Source organism: Pteropus vampyrus, unplaced genomic scaffold (assembly GCF_000151845.1).
Source record: "Pteropus vampyrus isolate Shadow unplaced genomic scaffold, Pvam_2.0 Scaffold13, whole genome shotgun sequence".
NCBI lineage: Eukaryota > Metazoa > Chordata > Mammalia > Chiroptera > Pteropodidae > Pteropus > Pteropus vampyrus.
Genome location: NW_011888794.1, coordinates 7,602,131 through 7,620,249, shown reverse-complemented (window position 1 = coordinate 7,620,249; position 18,119 = coordinate 7,602,131). Strand labels below are relative to the sequence as shown.

Genomic DNA, 18,119 nt, shown 5'->3' with positions numbered 1-18,119 from the left:
AAGAATTAACTACAAGTTAAGCACAACATGAAACAAAGTTCAGCAAAATAAAGCAAGATACTAAACTAGGATCATATGGCTATTATTAAAAAACAGAAAAACTTAAAACTGAAAGAAAAAAGCGCCAAAATATTAATGGTGATTCTTTAGATAGGAGGATTATGGGTGATGGTCTTTAGATCTACCTATTACTTTGTAGGTGTTTTCTATGACGGACGTAAAAGTGTTATATTTAAATTGGAAAATTAAATAAAATTAGAAAAAATAAAAAACATTAATTTTTAAAATTGGAACTTTCCTTCAGGAGAAATATAATGTTAAATAAAACTATAATTAAGGTTACTTTGGATTTGAAGTTTCATGAAAATCTTTGCTTCCTAACAGATTATAACTTTCTAGACTGATAGAACAGAAAATTGCTGAGAGGCTCTGTGTGATAGAACCTGGGGCAAAACGCACAACAAACAATACCGCCAATCTGCAATCAAGTAACTCATCTAGATGACACTTTACCCAACACTAAGTGAGCTAATGTTCCAACACCAGAATGTTTGGTAAACTAGGCAGTAATGGTTTTTAAATGACTTTCAGAAGCACATGTTAAAAATCAACGCTAAACCTTTCTGATCTCCATTTTTGTTTACACTTTAAGATATTTATGAGAAGACTTCCTGAATTTCAAGTGTACTCTTATAAAAAGAGATCGTACTTAGATGATCTTTTCCCCTGGAAGAAACGTGCGATATTTTAAGGTACTCGGTTTGCTTTATTAAAGATAAAATATGTCTGTAAAAATGAATGCAAAGAAGGCAAGAAGGCATCTCTGTCTGCCCCTGGGGAAACCTCAGGTGAATCTGCAGCCCTGAATTATAAACTACGGTAATTTAGCAGTGAAGTTGATGGATTTTAATTAAAGCCTTCTGTAATCCTTAGTGGCTAGGAGCCAGAATTTTCAGGGGTGAAATATAACTACAATTTACTTAATTCTTTTGCTGTTCCTAAGTTTGTGGTATCTTTTAGCTTTGGAAAATACATATATATATCTCTCTGTAAAACTGTGATTTTGCTATTTTTTCCTTTTAATTTTTCCAAGAGCTTTTAACTAAAGAAAAGTTTTTAAATACATAAAAGGAGAGAAAATAGTGTAGTAAAAACAGTCTTCCCTCCAAGTACCCATCACTCAACTTTAGCAATTAGTACTTATCGCCAATCTTGTTTTACTTTTATGCCCATCTACTTTGCAGTCGTGCTGACTACTTTGACTGATATACCAAACGTTGCATTCTTTCACCTATAATATTTCAGCATGAGTCTCTAAAAAATACTTTAACACATATCCACAACATCATTGTCATGTCTAGAAGAAAAGTATTCGAAATCTTCAGGCTGCTTTTTTCTATATTTGTTTGGACTGGAATATACTTAAGCTCCATTTAATGCAATTGGTTGATGTCTCTTAAGTTGCTTTTAATCATCAAGTTTCCCCAGCAACACTTTTTTCTCCCTTAGTATATTTTGTAAAAGAAACCAGGTTACTTGGCCTGTAGAACTTCCCACAGTTCCCTATAGTTAATTGACACAAATGATTACAGATTAGTTGTTGAAATATTGTTAAAAAAAAAAATGTAAATATACTGGAAATACAGGAGTATGCTAGAGAACCAAAATCACCTATGACTATTAGAATAGAAACACTACTAGTTAGTAACTAAAGGAGAGAAAGCCCAAAAGAAAACTGAATCGCTCTACGGATTAACTATACAAACAAGTAACCATATCTTCCTTTTTCACTCAAGTATATTAAACTGCTAAGAAAGTAACCAGTATAAATCTTGAGTGTACATAGTATAAACAGCAAGTTTGATAGTACTCACCTGTCTTCATTTCTAACAAGCGCTTTTTCTTTTGTTGGCGTTCAAGTCTTTCTTTCTCTGCCAATTCTTTGGCTATTCTGGCACGTTTTTGTTTTTCCTCTGCTTCTCTTTTTTTGACATTTTCCTTTATTGCTTGCTATAAAAAATTGATTTTGAAAAATGATCAATTTTAATCACAGTGATTCTACAAAGAAAATGGAAATTATTAATCTGTAGAACTGCGATTAAATATCTTTTAGATAATGGTTAGTCCTTATATTAGTAACATAGTCTTTTAAAAGATTAGCATGTGAATCTTGCTAAATATGTCACGTATCTATAAATACAACAGTTATGTTAAAAGCACCTGCATCTTAGTGGAATCAACTAAGAGAAGGAGGCAGAAACTAAAAATAAAAACCATTTAATTTACAAATCAAAACTTTCTATATATATTTCCAAAGGAATATCTATCTAGCAAGTATATTAACCTGCCATACTTCCTCTGCTAAGTAACCTATTGAATACAAGTAAAATACTTGAGGAAATAACAAAAAAGCTGAAATTCTGTAATGGTAAACAATCGTTTAACAATTGTTCTCACATAGAGAGAAGTATCATGAGGGTGACTAAAGAAATAGTTATTTCAAAGGCAGGCCCTCTGATCATTAGAAAGAATAACAACATATAAACCATAAGAAGATCTCAATAGATATGTGATCAGTTAATTTCTTATTTCCTAAGTTTTATACAAAGCAAGAAATGTCTCTTACATAGCGTTAGTGGGAATTAGCAGGTAAACATGGGATATTTCTAAGTGCCAACAAACAGCGTGGCATCAGAGTATAGTCTCCTATGGAGATTGTATTCTCAGTACCAATGAATCCAACAGGTTATCTAACTGCTGGTTTATCACTAATAGCATTAAATAGAAAAGTGTATAATTAAACTTAAACAAGTAGATGGCTTATGTTATTTTGGGGGTGGATTAATTCCTTTTTTGCTGTAATATTTTTTAACCCTAAAGATAGTGCAAATTTTTCATTAGGAATCAATTAAGTTTAATATTAACCAAAACGATAAAAGGAAAAGTACAAGGGAAAAGAAGAGGAATAAAAAGCACAGAGAGAATATTAATTCATCCATCCACCCATTCATTCAGTAAATACTGAGAGATTCAGTAGTAAACGGTACTATTAATGACTTGAGGTATACACATAGCTCTATACCAAGTTTACATTATGGGATAAGGTGGGCCAGGAGGCAAAGACAGACCATAAACAGCAAAAAGTTTAACACAGCACTAGGAAAAAACAAACCACAGGGTGATGTGACAGCGTGCATGGGAGCCACTTGACATTAGATGGTCAGTAAAGCCTCACTCACTGATTTGATTCAAACTGAACCTTCGATATCAAGGAACTAGCAAGATGACGCTCTGGGGGAAGAACAAATGCAAAGGCCATTGGTGGGTCTGAGAGACTGAAAGACAACCAGTAGACAGTGGCTGAGAGATCTGCTAAGTCCTGCTCATTTAGGATTTATGGTCTTCTAGGCCAAGATAGGGCAGTTGGATTTTCTTTTAAGGGAACTAGAAAACAACTGGAGATTTTCGAGCTGCACAGTACAAGACTAAGTACTCTAAGACATAAGTACTAATCAGGAACCTTGGTTTCGAGCCATCTTTTTAAGGATATTTGTATAATGAACAGTCTTGAAGGATAAGGATAGTGTCTCCCTCTTAAGCAAATGGATTTGTTTGATGTCCAATATGATAAACTGGAGAGAAGGTTGGGCAGTCTTATTATCTCTTTAAAAAGACTAGGTTCCCTAAGTTCATGGTTTTTCTCTAGTAAGATAAACTACTGTGTACTCTGGAGAAATTAAACCTGGCCCTCTTAACATTGCCTTATGGGAATTTGGACTCAAGAATCTACAAAATTGTTCACTGTGGCTACTGCTATTGCTGTAATCGACTGTTCTTTGTCTCTGACCCCACGATCTTGTGTCCTCTGCCAACATGCATGGAATGGTGCCGGGCTAACAAAGTAAATTCTCAAACTCCTCATGGTTCATGAAATATATTAACACATTATTGCTAAGCTATGAAATGCCAGCTGTAATAATAGCTGCTTTAATGTGTAACTCTTCGATTTACAAAACAGATTCTGCATTCTCCATTCCAGCATGGAATGGTTAAGAACTGGTCCAATATAAGGGAAGTAGGAAGAGGCAGAGGGATGATTTGACAACTCGCTATCATTTGTTTTTTCCTACCGTGTGACTTCATATTATGTTAAGTGCTAGCTATAAGACAACAGCTGCTATAAAAATCAACGTAAGTTAGGAAGGTAGGAGAAGGTGACATAAAAGAAAATAAGCATGGTTTCAAAGACAAGCGTGTATATTTGTATGTGTGTATGTGCATATGTACCCATGTATGTGTGTGGAAGGGAGACGGTGTAGGAAGAATGGATGGCAGAGGAGAAAAAGAAAATATTCAGAAATCAAAACTGTATTTCTTGCTTGAGGAAAGTGAAGAAGAGACACCTGTGATAGATACAAAATACATCATGTGGTTTATTTATGAAACTTATTAAAGCACACATTTTTCTGATGTGGACTTTCTACTTTAATGACTGGATGCCTTTCGATGAGAGTATTTAACAGACTACATATTACCAACTATAATTGCCACACCTTTTTGGTATTCCACTGGGTAATAAAAAATTAAAATTACTTCCCAGGACCTTTAAAAAATGTTTATATTACAAAATGAGGTCTGAAGTAATTCTTGAAGTTATTTTGTTTTATGGAAAAAGCACTATTGATTTTCATTTAAAAGCCTATCTCGTTTAAGACATAATTTATTCTGACATTAGAACTATTAGGAGAAGAACTTTAACTGAAAAAATACCAACAGACAGCATAGAAATAGGTATTTAGTCTAAAACTAATATTCCAGTACAAATAGTAATTTAGGATTTTCTTTTATTCTAAATGTTGAAAAGTAAAAGTAGCATAAAACAGGAAAGCTGAATAGTTAGAGAACCAAATTATTCTAGATAAACTGCCTCTTAGTTACTTTAATTCTAATTCCAAAGCCAGAAAGGAAAAGTTAAGGGTGAGCTATACAGTCAGCTATAAGAAACTGATTTTTTAATTCATCTTATTCTTGACTAGTTTTCTGTTTATTCGATTGGCAAATAAACTGTATTGCCACCAATCACGTTTGACTATGTGATGCCAGAAAAAATTCTTTGAATGTTTGCATAGCCTCTCAGGCATAGGCTGGCATATGTCTTGTCTGAAAGATCTGTATGTAGGCTTACTGGTCACAGCCATGACCAGCGGGTTTCGAAACTTCAGTCGCATTTTTTACTTTGTTTCAAAGGCATAATCAATAATTATCTGAGTTCCTAAGGCCCACGGGCTTTATATGGTGGAAGTAGATCCTAGAATATCTATGTAAAAATACATAGGTATATTAATATATGTATACAAAAATATAGAGAGATATGTTAATGAATATGTGTGTATTATTCCTACCTATAATTTCTTTTCTACACAATAACAAGAATTTGTCATAACTAGTTAAAATATACAGTATAGCATTATACAACATATTTTCCCTCAGAGTAACCAACATGACCAAAACCCAGGAAATTTAAATGAGTGTGTGTGTGTGTGTGTGTGTGTGTGTGTGTGAAATTTAGAACAGCCTAACACAGTGTAATCCTCCATAAATTGTGATTATCATCAACATTATCTTTGAGTTTTTTGAAAACTGCATTATCATTATTATAAACTCTTTTGACTTGCTTTTGTCACTCAACATTGTTTCTAAGATTCATCAATATTTTGTATAAACTGCACTTCATTTTCATTGCTTATAATATTGTTTTATTATTTATTCTCTTATCAGTGGATTTGTGTTGTTTCCAATATTTGGCTATGATGAACAATACAGATGTAAACATTTTGTACATGTCTACTTGCGTATATATGTAAGAGTTTTAAAATGGTAGGTCCCATCAGTTGGTTCTTAAATGTCTAGAAACAAGTGACAGCCACTCTTTAAGTGAAAGAGAACAGAGTATTTTAGAACATAACACAAACAATAGGGATAAGTATTGTTTTTGAAGATTTTCTGTTCTAAAAACACATATACGTAAGAGTCCTGGGTCCCTTTTACAATTTTACAATGTGGGTTATGGTCAAAAGTTTGAAAACCACTGCTCTCTAGGACAGAAATAAAGTTGATGAATAAAAGGAGAGCTTCAGAACGACCAACAGATATATGAAAAGATGATCAACCTTCCTAGCTACAAGGGAAATACAACTCAAAATCACAATGAGATACCACCTCACACCTGTCAGAATGGTTACCATCAAATGGACAAATAACAACAAGTTTTGGAGAAGTTGTGAGAAAAAAAGGAACCCTCATACACTGCCAGTGAAAATGTAAGTTGGTGCAGTCACTGTGGAAAACAGTATGGAGGTTCCTCAAAAAACTAAGAATAGAATTGCCACATGACCCAGCAATCCCTCTTCTGGGTATCTACCCTAAAAAGTTGAAAACATTTATCCAAAAAGATACACGCACCCCTATGTTCAATGCATCATTATTCACAGTGGCCAAGACATGGAAACAACTGAAGTGTCCTTCAAAAGATGATTGTATAAAAAAGATGTGGTACATATATACAATGGAATATTACTCAGCCATGAGAAAAGATGAAATCCTATTGGCGACACACAAATGGATCTTGAGATTATCAGGCTAAGCGAAATAAGTCAGAAAAAGTTGAGAACCATGATTTCACTCAAATGTAGGGCATAAACTGAAAGCAACAATCAAAAACCCATAGACACAACAGACAACAGTTTAGTGGTTACCAGAGCGGGGGAGGGAGGAGGGTAAAGGAGGTCAAATATATGGTGACAGGAGATTTGACTCTGGGTGGTGAACACAACGCAAGATACAGATGATGTATTACTGAATTGTACAGCTGAAACTTAATTAATTTTATTAACCAATGTCATCTCAATAAATTTAATTTAAAAAGTAAATAAAAGTATATGAGAAAGATGAGGAATGCACTAAAATGCTATATGTGGTAGTGAGACAGGATTATGAAAAATTTTTTTCTAAATTTATCTAACTTTTACAATAAAAAATATACAAAAATCAGATTTTGCTACCTTTGGGAAAAATGATTCTTCATATTTTGTAACTAATTCATATTTTATTCCATTGATACATATAATATCCCATTAATAAAATTCCTTATTTCTAATAATTTTCCTGTAGGTTCCTTTTTGTATTATTCATAGACAAACATAATGAATGGTTAGTTTCTTCATTTTCAATTTCTCTACTTTTCATTTCTTTGTTATCTTGCTGTACTAGCTAGGAGTTAAATTCCTATTCTTAGGTTAAGAGGGCTCCTGCTTTTTCCTAATTGCCTACTTAGGGCTAAAATATTCAACCAGTTTGTTCAACAAGTTTGTTGTCTTGTTTCAAAACATGATCGAGGGTGGAATTTTAGCAAATATTTTTCTCAATCTATCGAAACTCTTTAAGTGGTAAATTATATTTAGGAATATTCTACTATTAAAGCACACTTTCATTCTGGGATGAACTCAACTTGGACATGAGTTTATTTCTTTGAACATTTGGTCATTTTTTTTTTATACTCTATTAGTTTAGAATAATCATTTCATTAAAATATGGTAAAACTCATCTGTAAAACTTTTTGGGCCAAGTATTTAGTTTGTTGGAAGATTCAAAATAAATCATTAAATTAAAAATTAGGTATAGGCTTATTCAAGCTTTCTATTTCTTTTAAAGTTAGTTTCAGTATGTATTTTTTTCCCCTCGGAGCTTACCTATTTCATCAGCCTCTCCAATTCTGGCCCACAAATTTTTATAGTATGTTCTTCCCTTTTTGCTGTCTTCTGTATCTGTTACTATATTCCTTGTTATAGTCTCAACATTATTTTTTTCTTGATTAATTCTTTCATAAGTTTATCTAATTAACTTGTCTTTCAAAATAACCACATTTTGGCTTTAAAAAAAAATTAACTCTTTCATCATTCTTTCCTTCCTTTATTCCTTCATTTCCCTCTGATTTCATCTAGGATTATACAATTCCTTTTGTCAGATGCTTGCTTTAATATTCTGTCTTTCTGATTTAATAGAAGCACTCAGGATGTAAATTTTTAACACTACTATTACTGCGTCTCAAATTCTGATGTGGAATAGTTTCAATACTGTTCAGGTCTAAATTTTCTTCTATGATTTCTTCTTTGACACCGAAGTTATTTAATGTGTTCTAAAATGTCTTTCATGGTCTCTAGTATGTGATTAATTTGATGAAAATTCCACTTATGATTGAGAAGAATGTGTATTCTTTAATTGCAGCTGGGTTCTGTGTTAATCAAATCAAATACGTTAATTGAATTGTTTATAGTTCCCATATCTTTAATACTTTCCTGTTTGATTTATCAGTAAGTTAGGGCTAATATAATACTACAGCTATCAATTTATTTTTAGAATTTATCAATTTTTACATTTATTTTGGAGCTTTGTCATTATGTAAATTTTAGAATGTATTATTCTGGTGAATTAAGCTTTTTATCATCATGAAGTAATATTCCCTTAAGTCTACTTTATCTGTAAATAACATAGTTTCCCTCTTTCTTTTGATTAATATTTGTCTTGCAGTTCATTAACTATTGTTACTTCAAACTTTTCTATATCCTTGTGTTATAGGTAGGTGTCAAACAGCATAAGGCTAGATTTTCTCTATCAAATTTTATGGTCTTTAAAATTTTTAATTGTGATTTATAAAATATTTGTTTCCACCACCTTACATTATATCTTCTATTTGTCCAGCTTTATCCATGCTTTTATGTTTCCTGTTTTTTTTTTTTTTCTTTGCACATCTTTCATGTTCTACTTGTTCTCTTAAAGTTTAGAATTTTTCTAGATGTCTATCCTCTTACTGGTCATCCTTGTAATTCCATCACACAAATTAACAAGGCCTAAAGTTCTTAATATCTTTATCTCTGTTTCTCCCTTTGAACAATACAGAGTTTGAACATAAAACACCTGAATTCCAAACATCTCTTTTCAATTCATTTAATGGTGTTATCTGATAGTTAAGCTCTGCTTCCTTTCTTCTACAAAACAAGCTACCTTGTTTTATTGTATACTTCATTTTTTTACATTTAGTTTCATGGTGGGTATGCTATCTTGTCTCTAGAACCTTTCTTTTTTTGGGGAAAAAAAAATTGCTGCTTCTTGAAATACACCCTGCAGAGCCGGGATCAGCAAATTATAGTTCTCGGTGGGCCAATCTGCTTTTGTAAAAAGTGTTTTTGAAACATAGCCACACCCACTCATTTACATACCACCTATGGCACAGCTGAGTAGCTGCAGCAGAGACTGTATGTATGGTCTGCAAAATTTAAATTTTGACTATCTGGCCCCTTAAAGAGTTTGCTAATGTCTGCTTTAGAAAATCCTTTAACAGCGGGATGTTTGTGGAAAACACTCATTATCTGCTTATTCGCAAATAATTTTGCCCTTGTTCTAGAAAGAGCTTTTGCTCTTTATTTCTCAACACTTGAAGATATCTTTACTCTCTTTTTTGGCTTGCACTTCTGCTGATGAGAAGTCATTGTATCTCATTGCTGCATTGGTGGTCACATCTTTTTTTGTTGGCTGCTTTTAAGATTTTATCTTTAGTGTTCCACAGTTTCACTACGATGTTTTTTTTCAAATGAATTTGATTTATTTATCTGACTGGCATAGGTTGTACTTCCTATTTTGCAGATTCTTGATCTGGAAAATCTCATCCATCAGTTGGAATACTGCCTTTCATTCACTCTTTTGAGTGTGTTCTTGTAGAAAGCTGACCAACGCATAGATCTTTATTTCTTAAATACTTTTGTATCATGTGGCAGCAGTTCTTATACACTACATATTTTTCTAAGTATCTTATATCTGTGTTTTAGGATCTGAAGGTAAATGGTTTAACATTGGACAGCCATATAAGATCAGTCTTAGGCAAGCACTCAAAAAAGTTTGTTAAATTGACAATCAAGAATGTTTTAAAAAATACAGTAAGTATGTTGAAATACTTTGAGAAATTATTCTTTTTAAATCTGTATGAGCTTATCACTGCATATTAGAAAGACAGTATAATGGTTAAGAAAAAGCAAGCTGAAGTCGTATTGTCTTTGTCTGAATCTCCACCTGGCACTAAAGAGCTGTGTGACTTGTCTCAGTTTTCTCTTCTAGTAAAATAGGCAAAACAGTACCTACTTTATGGGGATATTGTAAGAATTAAATGAATTAACACATATAAATAGCGTACAGAAGTGCTGACACATAGTACGCCCTATATAAATGTTAGCAATTATTATAATTATATTATTACTAATTTATAACATCATTTTCATTATTACTATATCATTAATCAAATGCCTCAAACACACAATGATTTATCTAGCCACAAATCAAGGAAGACCCACTTTCTAGCATGTATCAATTATACCTGTGTCTATTATATTGGAGAAGTGCCAATTTTCATAATTCCTATGAGAATATAAATGCTTTCCATTCCAAGATGTTAGAATATGATTGTACACTGAATTAATAGGAAGTACCATCAAAGCATGCAATCAATGCAGTTGGATTGCTTGGTATAGAGGTGAATTAGATATGGAAGGCAACATGTACTCTTGACCTCAAGTCTAGTTATTTATCTCTAAAGATTTAACTTACATGTATATATAGAAACATTGTTTTTAATACTTCTAAATCTAATATGCTTTATGAAATTTTATTCTAGAAAAGACTTGGTTTAGTTTTCTGTGTTTTCTTCCCCCAAAATCTTGCTTGTGCTTAAAATTAGACATTCCTGATTAACACTTTATATTTTAAATATGCCCACTTGAAGAATTCATTAGTCTTATTTTGTTATAACATTCTAATGAAATATGAGTATAAAACACAAGTAAGATTTCCACAGACACTGACCTTTTGATCATACTTCATACCTCTATTGCTGAGTTTTAGCCTATTTAAATAGCTTCATCTATCCTACTCAACATTTTTAAACATATGATAATATCCTGTATATTTTTGTAACATAGAAAACTTGTGGAGATTTTATTATATGGAAAATAAGGTGAAAAAGCTTACGAATGTCTTCTTGTTCAGAGTTATATTTCTTTTGACATTAATGGATATTTAAGCTCCATAAGCCAGGGATCTCTTTAGTACTTTACACTAAAGTCAAAAATCTTTCTTCTTGCCTAAGTATTCATTTTTGTCTCAAGTCTCTAAAATAAGATTAGACAAACTGAATTTAAATCCACATACTTTCGAAAGTGGTGGGTGTTTGATACTATAAAAACATAGGCTAATTTTTCTCAAAGTAAACAACCACATAGGAGTACAACATATTCCCACTAAATGCTTTTCTAGGAGTTACTTAACCTTGAGAAGAGGCTACACCCAACCATCCTAAATGACTGCTTTCTAGAATGTCCTGATGAGACATTTTCAGGAAGAAATAGAAAATATTTTTAAAATCCTTAAACATGCATTCCTGTACTCCTATACACATTCCTATATTGGAACATGAAAGAAAATATTTTTTAAATAATACCAGTCACGAAAGTCTTTAAGAATGTAAAAATATGTGATCTATTTGTCAGTTTTCCATCAAAATTATTTTCTTTTGTAACTAAATATAAAATTTCCCTCTGCATGTAAAAAATAAACAATGGATTCCAACTACCTCATTAAAAAAAAAAGACGTTTATTCTTAGAAACCCCTATTTGCAATAATTACAGGCTAGATGCTTTAGGAAGAAATCTAGATAACATAAAAATTAATCAAATTAATTTCTCTGATATTACCACATCCAATAAAAAATGCTATCAATGAGAATAGAAGATCATGATATACTATACACTAGCACAAACAATTTATCATCTTAACATTCAGTACAAAGTGTTATTAGTTAAACTTTTTATGACCATAAAACTTATGAAAATGGGACACTATCCTTTGAGAATGTCCCAAAGGATGTGCAGGTGATGATGATTAAACTGTTTTACCTCCAACTTGCTCTTTATTGTAAAGTCAGTCTCAGATGAAACAACAAATTACTTACTAGCCCATCAGAGACTTAACATTACTGACCCGTCATCACTATGCTATGAGTTTGCTTGCAAGTCCTTCACTTTGTATACTTCTCAAACAAATGACCTATTTCAATCTAGTCAATAGCTTCTTTAATAAAGTATGAGATGTTCATAATTAAGGTTTTTCCAAAGTAGAACTTGCTTTCCCATTAAATGCATTCTCTCCCCTTGTGTTCTGAAGTGATATACTATAAAAATATTCTTTTTACTTCCAACTGTGAGACTAAATAAAGGCAAAGGTAAGCACAAGATGGCAGCCATGCAGAATAGTACTTTAAGGTAAGCCTGGTAATAGGACAGCATTTTTTTTTTGAGCTACTGCTAATCATTTCTTCAAGGAAAACATCCAACTAAAGCCTCTAAATATTCCATGTGAACCTCGTAATGTTTTAAACATAACACTAAAAAGTAGCCTTAAACGAATAGCATGCCCAACCCCCTCTCGATGACAACACAGAAGACCAGTATATTTGATATGCAAGGAATATGTCATTTTATTCATTTTTGTTTGTGGCATCCTAGTTTAGTGTTATCTTTTCAATTACATGGATTAATATACGTATGATTATGTATTAATTATTTAATTTTTCTCTCCATCATCAATTGTTATTCTCCTTATTGTATTAGAATATCCCAGTCTTTACCTTTAGTGATAGTATTTCAGTGAGCAAACAATATACTTAAAATGTAAAAGGAAAATACAAATTACTAGTCATTTAATCATATAGAACCTATCAAATGTATTTATTACCCCACTGAGCAACGTATAGTCAGAATAAATCTTAATAGTAAAGAGAAAAACTAAGCCAATTAGTCTAGGTGTGTTTTTGTTGTGAAAAACCTAAAAAGAATAAAGATTAGAAAAACCTATTTGGATTAATTTGCCAGCTTGCAAACCCCAAAAATTCAGCACCTGCAATTAATCTAATTCCTTAAACAGATACCAAGAATAAGAAGAATATTAATTCGTCCTAGGTTTGGAGCTTTATACCTCCAAGTACGATTTCAGAATAACAACGGTACCAGTGAAGACAATTTTCAAGTTGTAAGCCCACCGAAATAAGCAAGGATAGAAGATATGTCCTATTATAATTACGTAAGTTGACTCAACATCCAACCACAGGACTTCTACATGATTTTATTTTCTCTGATAATATATAATGAGTTAAGGAGCACAGAGAAAGTGCTTAGTGCCTTGGAGTTCCTGCTAGTCCACTCGTTATCTGTATAGCAATCATGAGAAATGACATTTAGAGTTGACGAGCATCAGATTTGTATATTTAAATGATTTGGCAAAATGAGTTTTGTTCTGGCTGTCCTCTGAATGGAAAAAAAAAAATTACACTAAAAATACCCTCTCATTAAATGAATTCATTTTTGTTTGGCAAATCACTGCGTTAGTCTGAGTATTCAGTAGAAGAATAAATTGTATTTGATCAACACATGCAGCAAGATCAAATGAGTTATAATTGATTTCACATTTGTTCACTACACGGTTATTATTTTAACTGTACGGACCAAAAATCAACTTAAAGTCTGCAAATAGCATGAATGACAAATCTTTAATTGGATGAAACATAACTCGAACAAATTTTTAGAAATAATCTAAAGACAGAACTATCAATGAAAAATAGGTAGCTATTTGGTTCAAAGTATTCTATATGGAAGCAGAAAATAAAAAAGGGATAAAATACTTACAATATCGTTCTTGTTATAATGAGTTGGGAAAGGTGAGAATTACTATGCTTCTATTCTTTGTAGATAGCTAACTTGTTTTGAGGGTATGTGTATCTTATGTCTTTTGATCTTCAAAATGTAACATCCCTAAGAAACACATGCTGAGGCTCAGTAAGGTTAAGTAACTTGTCCACAGTCATATCACCCAGGGTTTTCTGATGCCAGAGCCTGCACCCTCAGCCACTACTGCCTTCCCGATAATGAGGTACACAGCAAAACATCACTGTTAAAAACAAACAAAGAGGACGAGGCTTCTCGTAGGTGGAATTCATAAATCTCTTAAGATGTGAAGAAATAAGAATCCTTTCTCTTTGTCATCACAGAATTCAGAAGGGAGGCATATATCTGGACAACAAAGCTGAAGGAGGAACAGACTGCGCTTTACAATTAGAAAATAATAACTGCAAAGTTTAGCACTTTTATACATCTAAACCTGGGGACAAAAAAAGACAATACAAGGCTTCCACTTTTTGTGTGTGCGACAGTAATCCCTTTTTAAGGCAGGGGCTGCCTTCGATTGTAGAGTTAGGTGTCCAGACACGCAGGGTCTCAGGAACTCTAAATAAAGATGCCCTGTGATCTTCCTTGGTACTTTCAAATCCTAATAGAAAAGGTGCATGTACTCAGAAAAAAAAAAAGAAAAGAAAAGCTACATGAACCAAAATGTCTGACTTCTTTGAATATAATCACATCAATTCTATAGTGGAATGTGTGAAATTAGAAACTCAAGAGGTCTACATAGCAGTTACATATGTCTAATTAAAACGGAAAAATGACATTCTTAAGAAGCATAATTTGGTAGAAAAATTGTTTCGAAACATGTTATCTAAAAGGGACAAATAACAAAGGAGTCCTAAGAGGAGAAAATATTTGGAAGTATTTCTCTAAGATTAGATGGTGAAGCAAAATAAATAAGGTGTCAGATGAGATTAGTGTAAGGAGTTAAGGATGCTATTGCACAGTTGATAGTTCTCATTAAAGAAAGAGAACAGCCAAAGAACCCTCGATGATTAAAAAAAAAAAAAGCATCGCAGCAAAAGAAGTGAGAGTGTTAAAGAAAAAACCATGCATTCAGGCCTCTGTGAGTAAAAGCAGTTTAAACAAAATTCTCCAGTATGAATACGAATGGGAAGAGAGACCAGGCCACACGTTATGCTTCGAGGCCACAGTGACCAATGAGAGACACAATATTAGGTTTATACTCAAAAGACAAGCATGAACTTGCTATAGCGGTTGGCTAAGAAAAAGTAAGACGGGGGCTTGTAGCAAGATCCAACAAAACTTCCATAGTGAGCTCCAAGCGCCCTGCAGAAGCATGAAATCTCTATTAGTAACAGGAACATCGGTAATACCTAAAACCAGTCACAAGTGGAAAACGATGATTATGGTTATGCAGCACCATATAACTAAAGGCATGAACTTCGCTTGGTGAAGCTCGGTGTCTGGCGGGCCACCAGGTTACTCGGCCTACAGTGTGAGGTCAAATAGTTCCACCTACTACCTCCAGTTTGAAGTTGGTCCTACAGGAAATAAAAATCTATTGACAGAAAGGTGCTGACTCTCTACCCTTTATCTTAACCCTCACCTCTGCCATTAACAGGCCTCTAATATTAAAAGAGCTTTTATGCTTTGAAATAAAAAGAGACCTGCAAACACTCTTTCAACATGAATCCATCAATGTAAATGCAAAGTTAATATAACAAGGAGGGAGGAAATAAATATGCCTTGTGCCAATTCCCTCTAGTAAGTCATCGGAAAAAAAAAAAAAAACACTTAAAAAATTACATTTGACTTTTCTTACACATGCTCTGAACAGCAGTGTATCGGGAATGTTTTTAAAAAAATGTCCAGGCTTTGGAGCCTGGGAGGCCTCCATCCAAACTCTAGCCCCTACCAATTCTGCAAAGGCCGTGAGGTCCTCCATGCGCGGTTCACACGTGGGTAATGTTCTGTACCTCGCAAAAACGGTGTGAAGACTACATGAAACACATGGAAAGCACGTAGCACAGGGTCTAGCAAGAAGGACACTATCAGTGTTATTGGTTTTGTCCTGCTGAAGATGGTGGTAGAAATAAAACTAAGTAGAATCAGTATAAACTTACTCTCTAGTTCTTGGAAGTTGATCAATGGTTCTGAAGAGAAACCAGTCCCGAGGAGCATAGAGCTATGGTAGATTAACACAACAGAGGCAACAGCAAATCAATTCCCAGCTGAGACCCCACCCAGGGAAGGAGCTGAACTGCTGTCACAATGAACAGTGCTGCCTCTGAGGAAGGGACAAGGTCATGAAACTCCCCCTCCACCCACCCACACACCCCCGTTTATCTACATGGCTTGAGGCAGCAGACTAGAACAATATATTCCTTCTTTAGCTATGGTAAAAAGGCAGAGAGAGAGAGAGAGAACAGCTATATCTCTGCAAATTAGTTGTGTGATCCAACCTAGTAATGCTGGTGAGAGAGTGTTGTATGAATTAGTCAAAAGTATAGCCAGGGGCTTTGAAGAACGGTGAGCCAGTCTTTAATTGCCTACGTTTAAAATCTGGGGCAATCCTAAAACAAATGTTTTTGGATAAATTATTCACAAAATAAATTACTATTAAAAATAAAAGTGAGTACTTTTTTTTTAGGGGGGGAGGAGTTAGGTTTCAAGTTAGTCCTGTTAATCTATGAAATGTAACTCCTATGTTTAACAGAAGTTAATAGAGTTCGGTCATATATGACAGACTCTGCAGTCTCCCCGGGTCAGCATCTCAGCTGTCACTCGCTAGCTAACAACGGGCAAGTCACAACCTCTTTATGCCTCAGTTTCCTTATCTGCAAAATGGGAATAACAACAGTACACACACCGCGTCTTATTGTTCGCAAGGATTAAATGAACGCATAGAGTGCCTGGCAATTAGCTGGCACTGTATGTGTTAACTGTTAAAGCATGTCACCCATTGTGGACGGAAATATCAGTTCCTCAATAAATTTATCTATTTATTAAGTGCCATGTATTATACTAGAAACCAGAAGGGTGAGTATGTTAACTTAGCCGGGAAAACACGGAGGGAGTGCTGTAGGCATAGGGGACAGCAAGGAGAGTGGCCTGAACTCCATGAGAAACTGCCGCACTGGAAGGCAGGTGCGGAACGAGGACAGTGACCCAGCTCCTCATATGTAACACAGAATGGACCTTTGCTTTATGGCAAATTTTGCTCATTCATGAGGAGGATTATCCCTAAATGCCAGTAGACGAAGTAACAATGTAAATGTATTTTAACAGTATTTTCTTAAAAAGAAAAAAAATTCTTTTTGCTCGTTAATGCGGCTTTCCAGAACAGACCTTCCGTTCCACATCTATGGCTAATAGTTTCACTCTGGCTCATGGAAATTAAAGTGGATTCCAAAGTTGAATAGTATGGAATTAAACGGCAACCTCAGAGATCAGAAGACTGACAAAACAGGCCGTCTGTCGATAATTTCCGTCGATATTGACACTGTGGTATTTTTTAAAGATATAGTGTCTACAGTTCAAGCGGTATAACCATATTTACCAGAAAGGAAGAATAAACTGTGTGTGAAACTGCATTTCTCTTTCACTCTTCTTTATGCTTATTTTCATTCTAAAAAAAAAATTTCTCTCCAAGTTAGATAAAAAACCATATTTTTTTTACTATTTGGCTGTAATAGTTTTAATTTAATGCAGTGTGTCCGGTGTGTGTGTGTGTGTGTGTGATAGCGGCTACTTCTAGGACCCATGTGAACTATGAAATAAACTGAGTGTAGCTGTCATTCTATTACCTTCCTTCTTTGAATCTTTCTCCGTTTAAACAGTTTCTCCCTCTGCCCACCACTTAACAACAGAAATGCCAAGTTACCCACAGAATGCCGCAAACTCTCCAAGCCTACCGGGTTTCAGAAAGTTTTGGAATTAGATCTGGATTCAAATTCCAATTTGACCACTTGTGAATGACTTGTGCTTGGTCTCATTAGGAAACACTTCAAAACCACTGTTCTTATTTGTGAAATGAAACACAAGCTACAGATGTGGGTGGCAGCATTTAAGAGCACAGGCTCTGGGAGGAAGTCTGTATAGGTTCAAATTCTAGCTCCACCATTTATGCCTATGTGACCTAGAGCTAGATCTGTTCCATCAAATGTGCCTAAGTTTCTTCATTTGCCGCAAAGAGATAGATGGTAATGGTGAAAAGATGTAGTATGATTATGAAGACTAATTGAGATAATATATGTGAAGCATTTGGAAAACTGGTTCACAGAAAATTCTCAATATATATTGGGTATTATTTTATATAT

At 33.9% G+C, this 18,119-nt stretch overlaps 1 protein-coding gene across 1 annotated transcript in view; it reads right to left on the bottom strand.

Moving 5' to 3' along the window:
* Positions 1 to 18,119, bottom strand: part of DIAPH3 (diaphanous related formin 3) — a 445,967-nt gene that overhangs the window by 124,748 nt on the left and 303,100 nt on the right. The window contains exon 24 of the mRNA XM_011381028.2: positions 1,875 to 2,010. Coding sequence (XP_011379330.1) covers positions 1,875 to 2,010 — 136 coding nt within the window. The remainder of the gene's footprint in view (positions 1 to 1,874; positions 2,011 to 18,119) is intronic.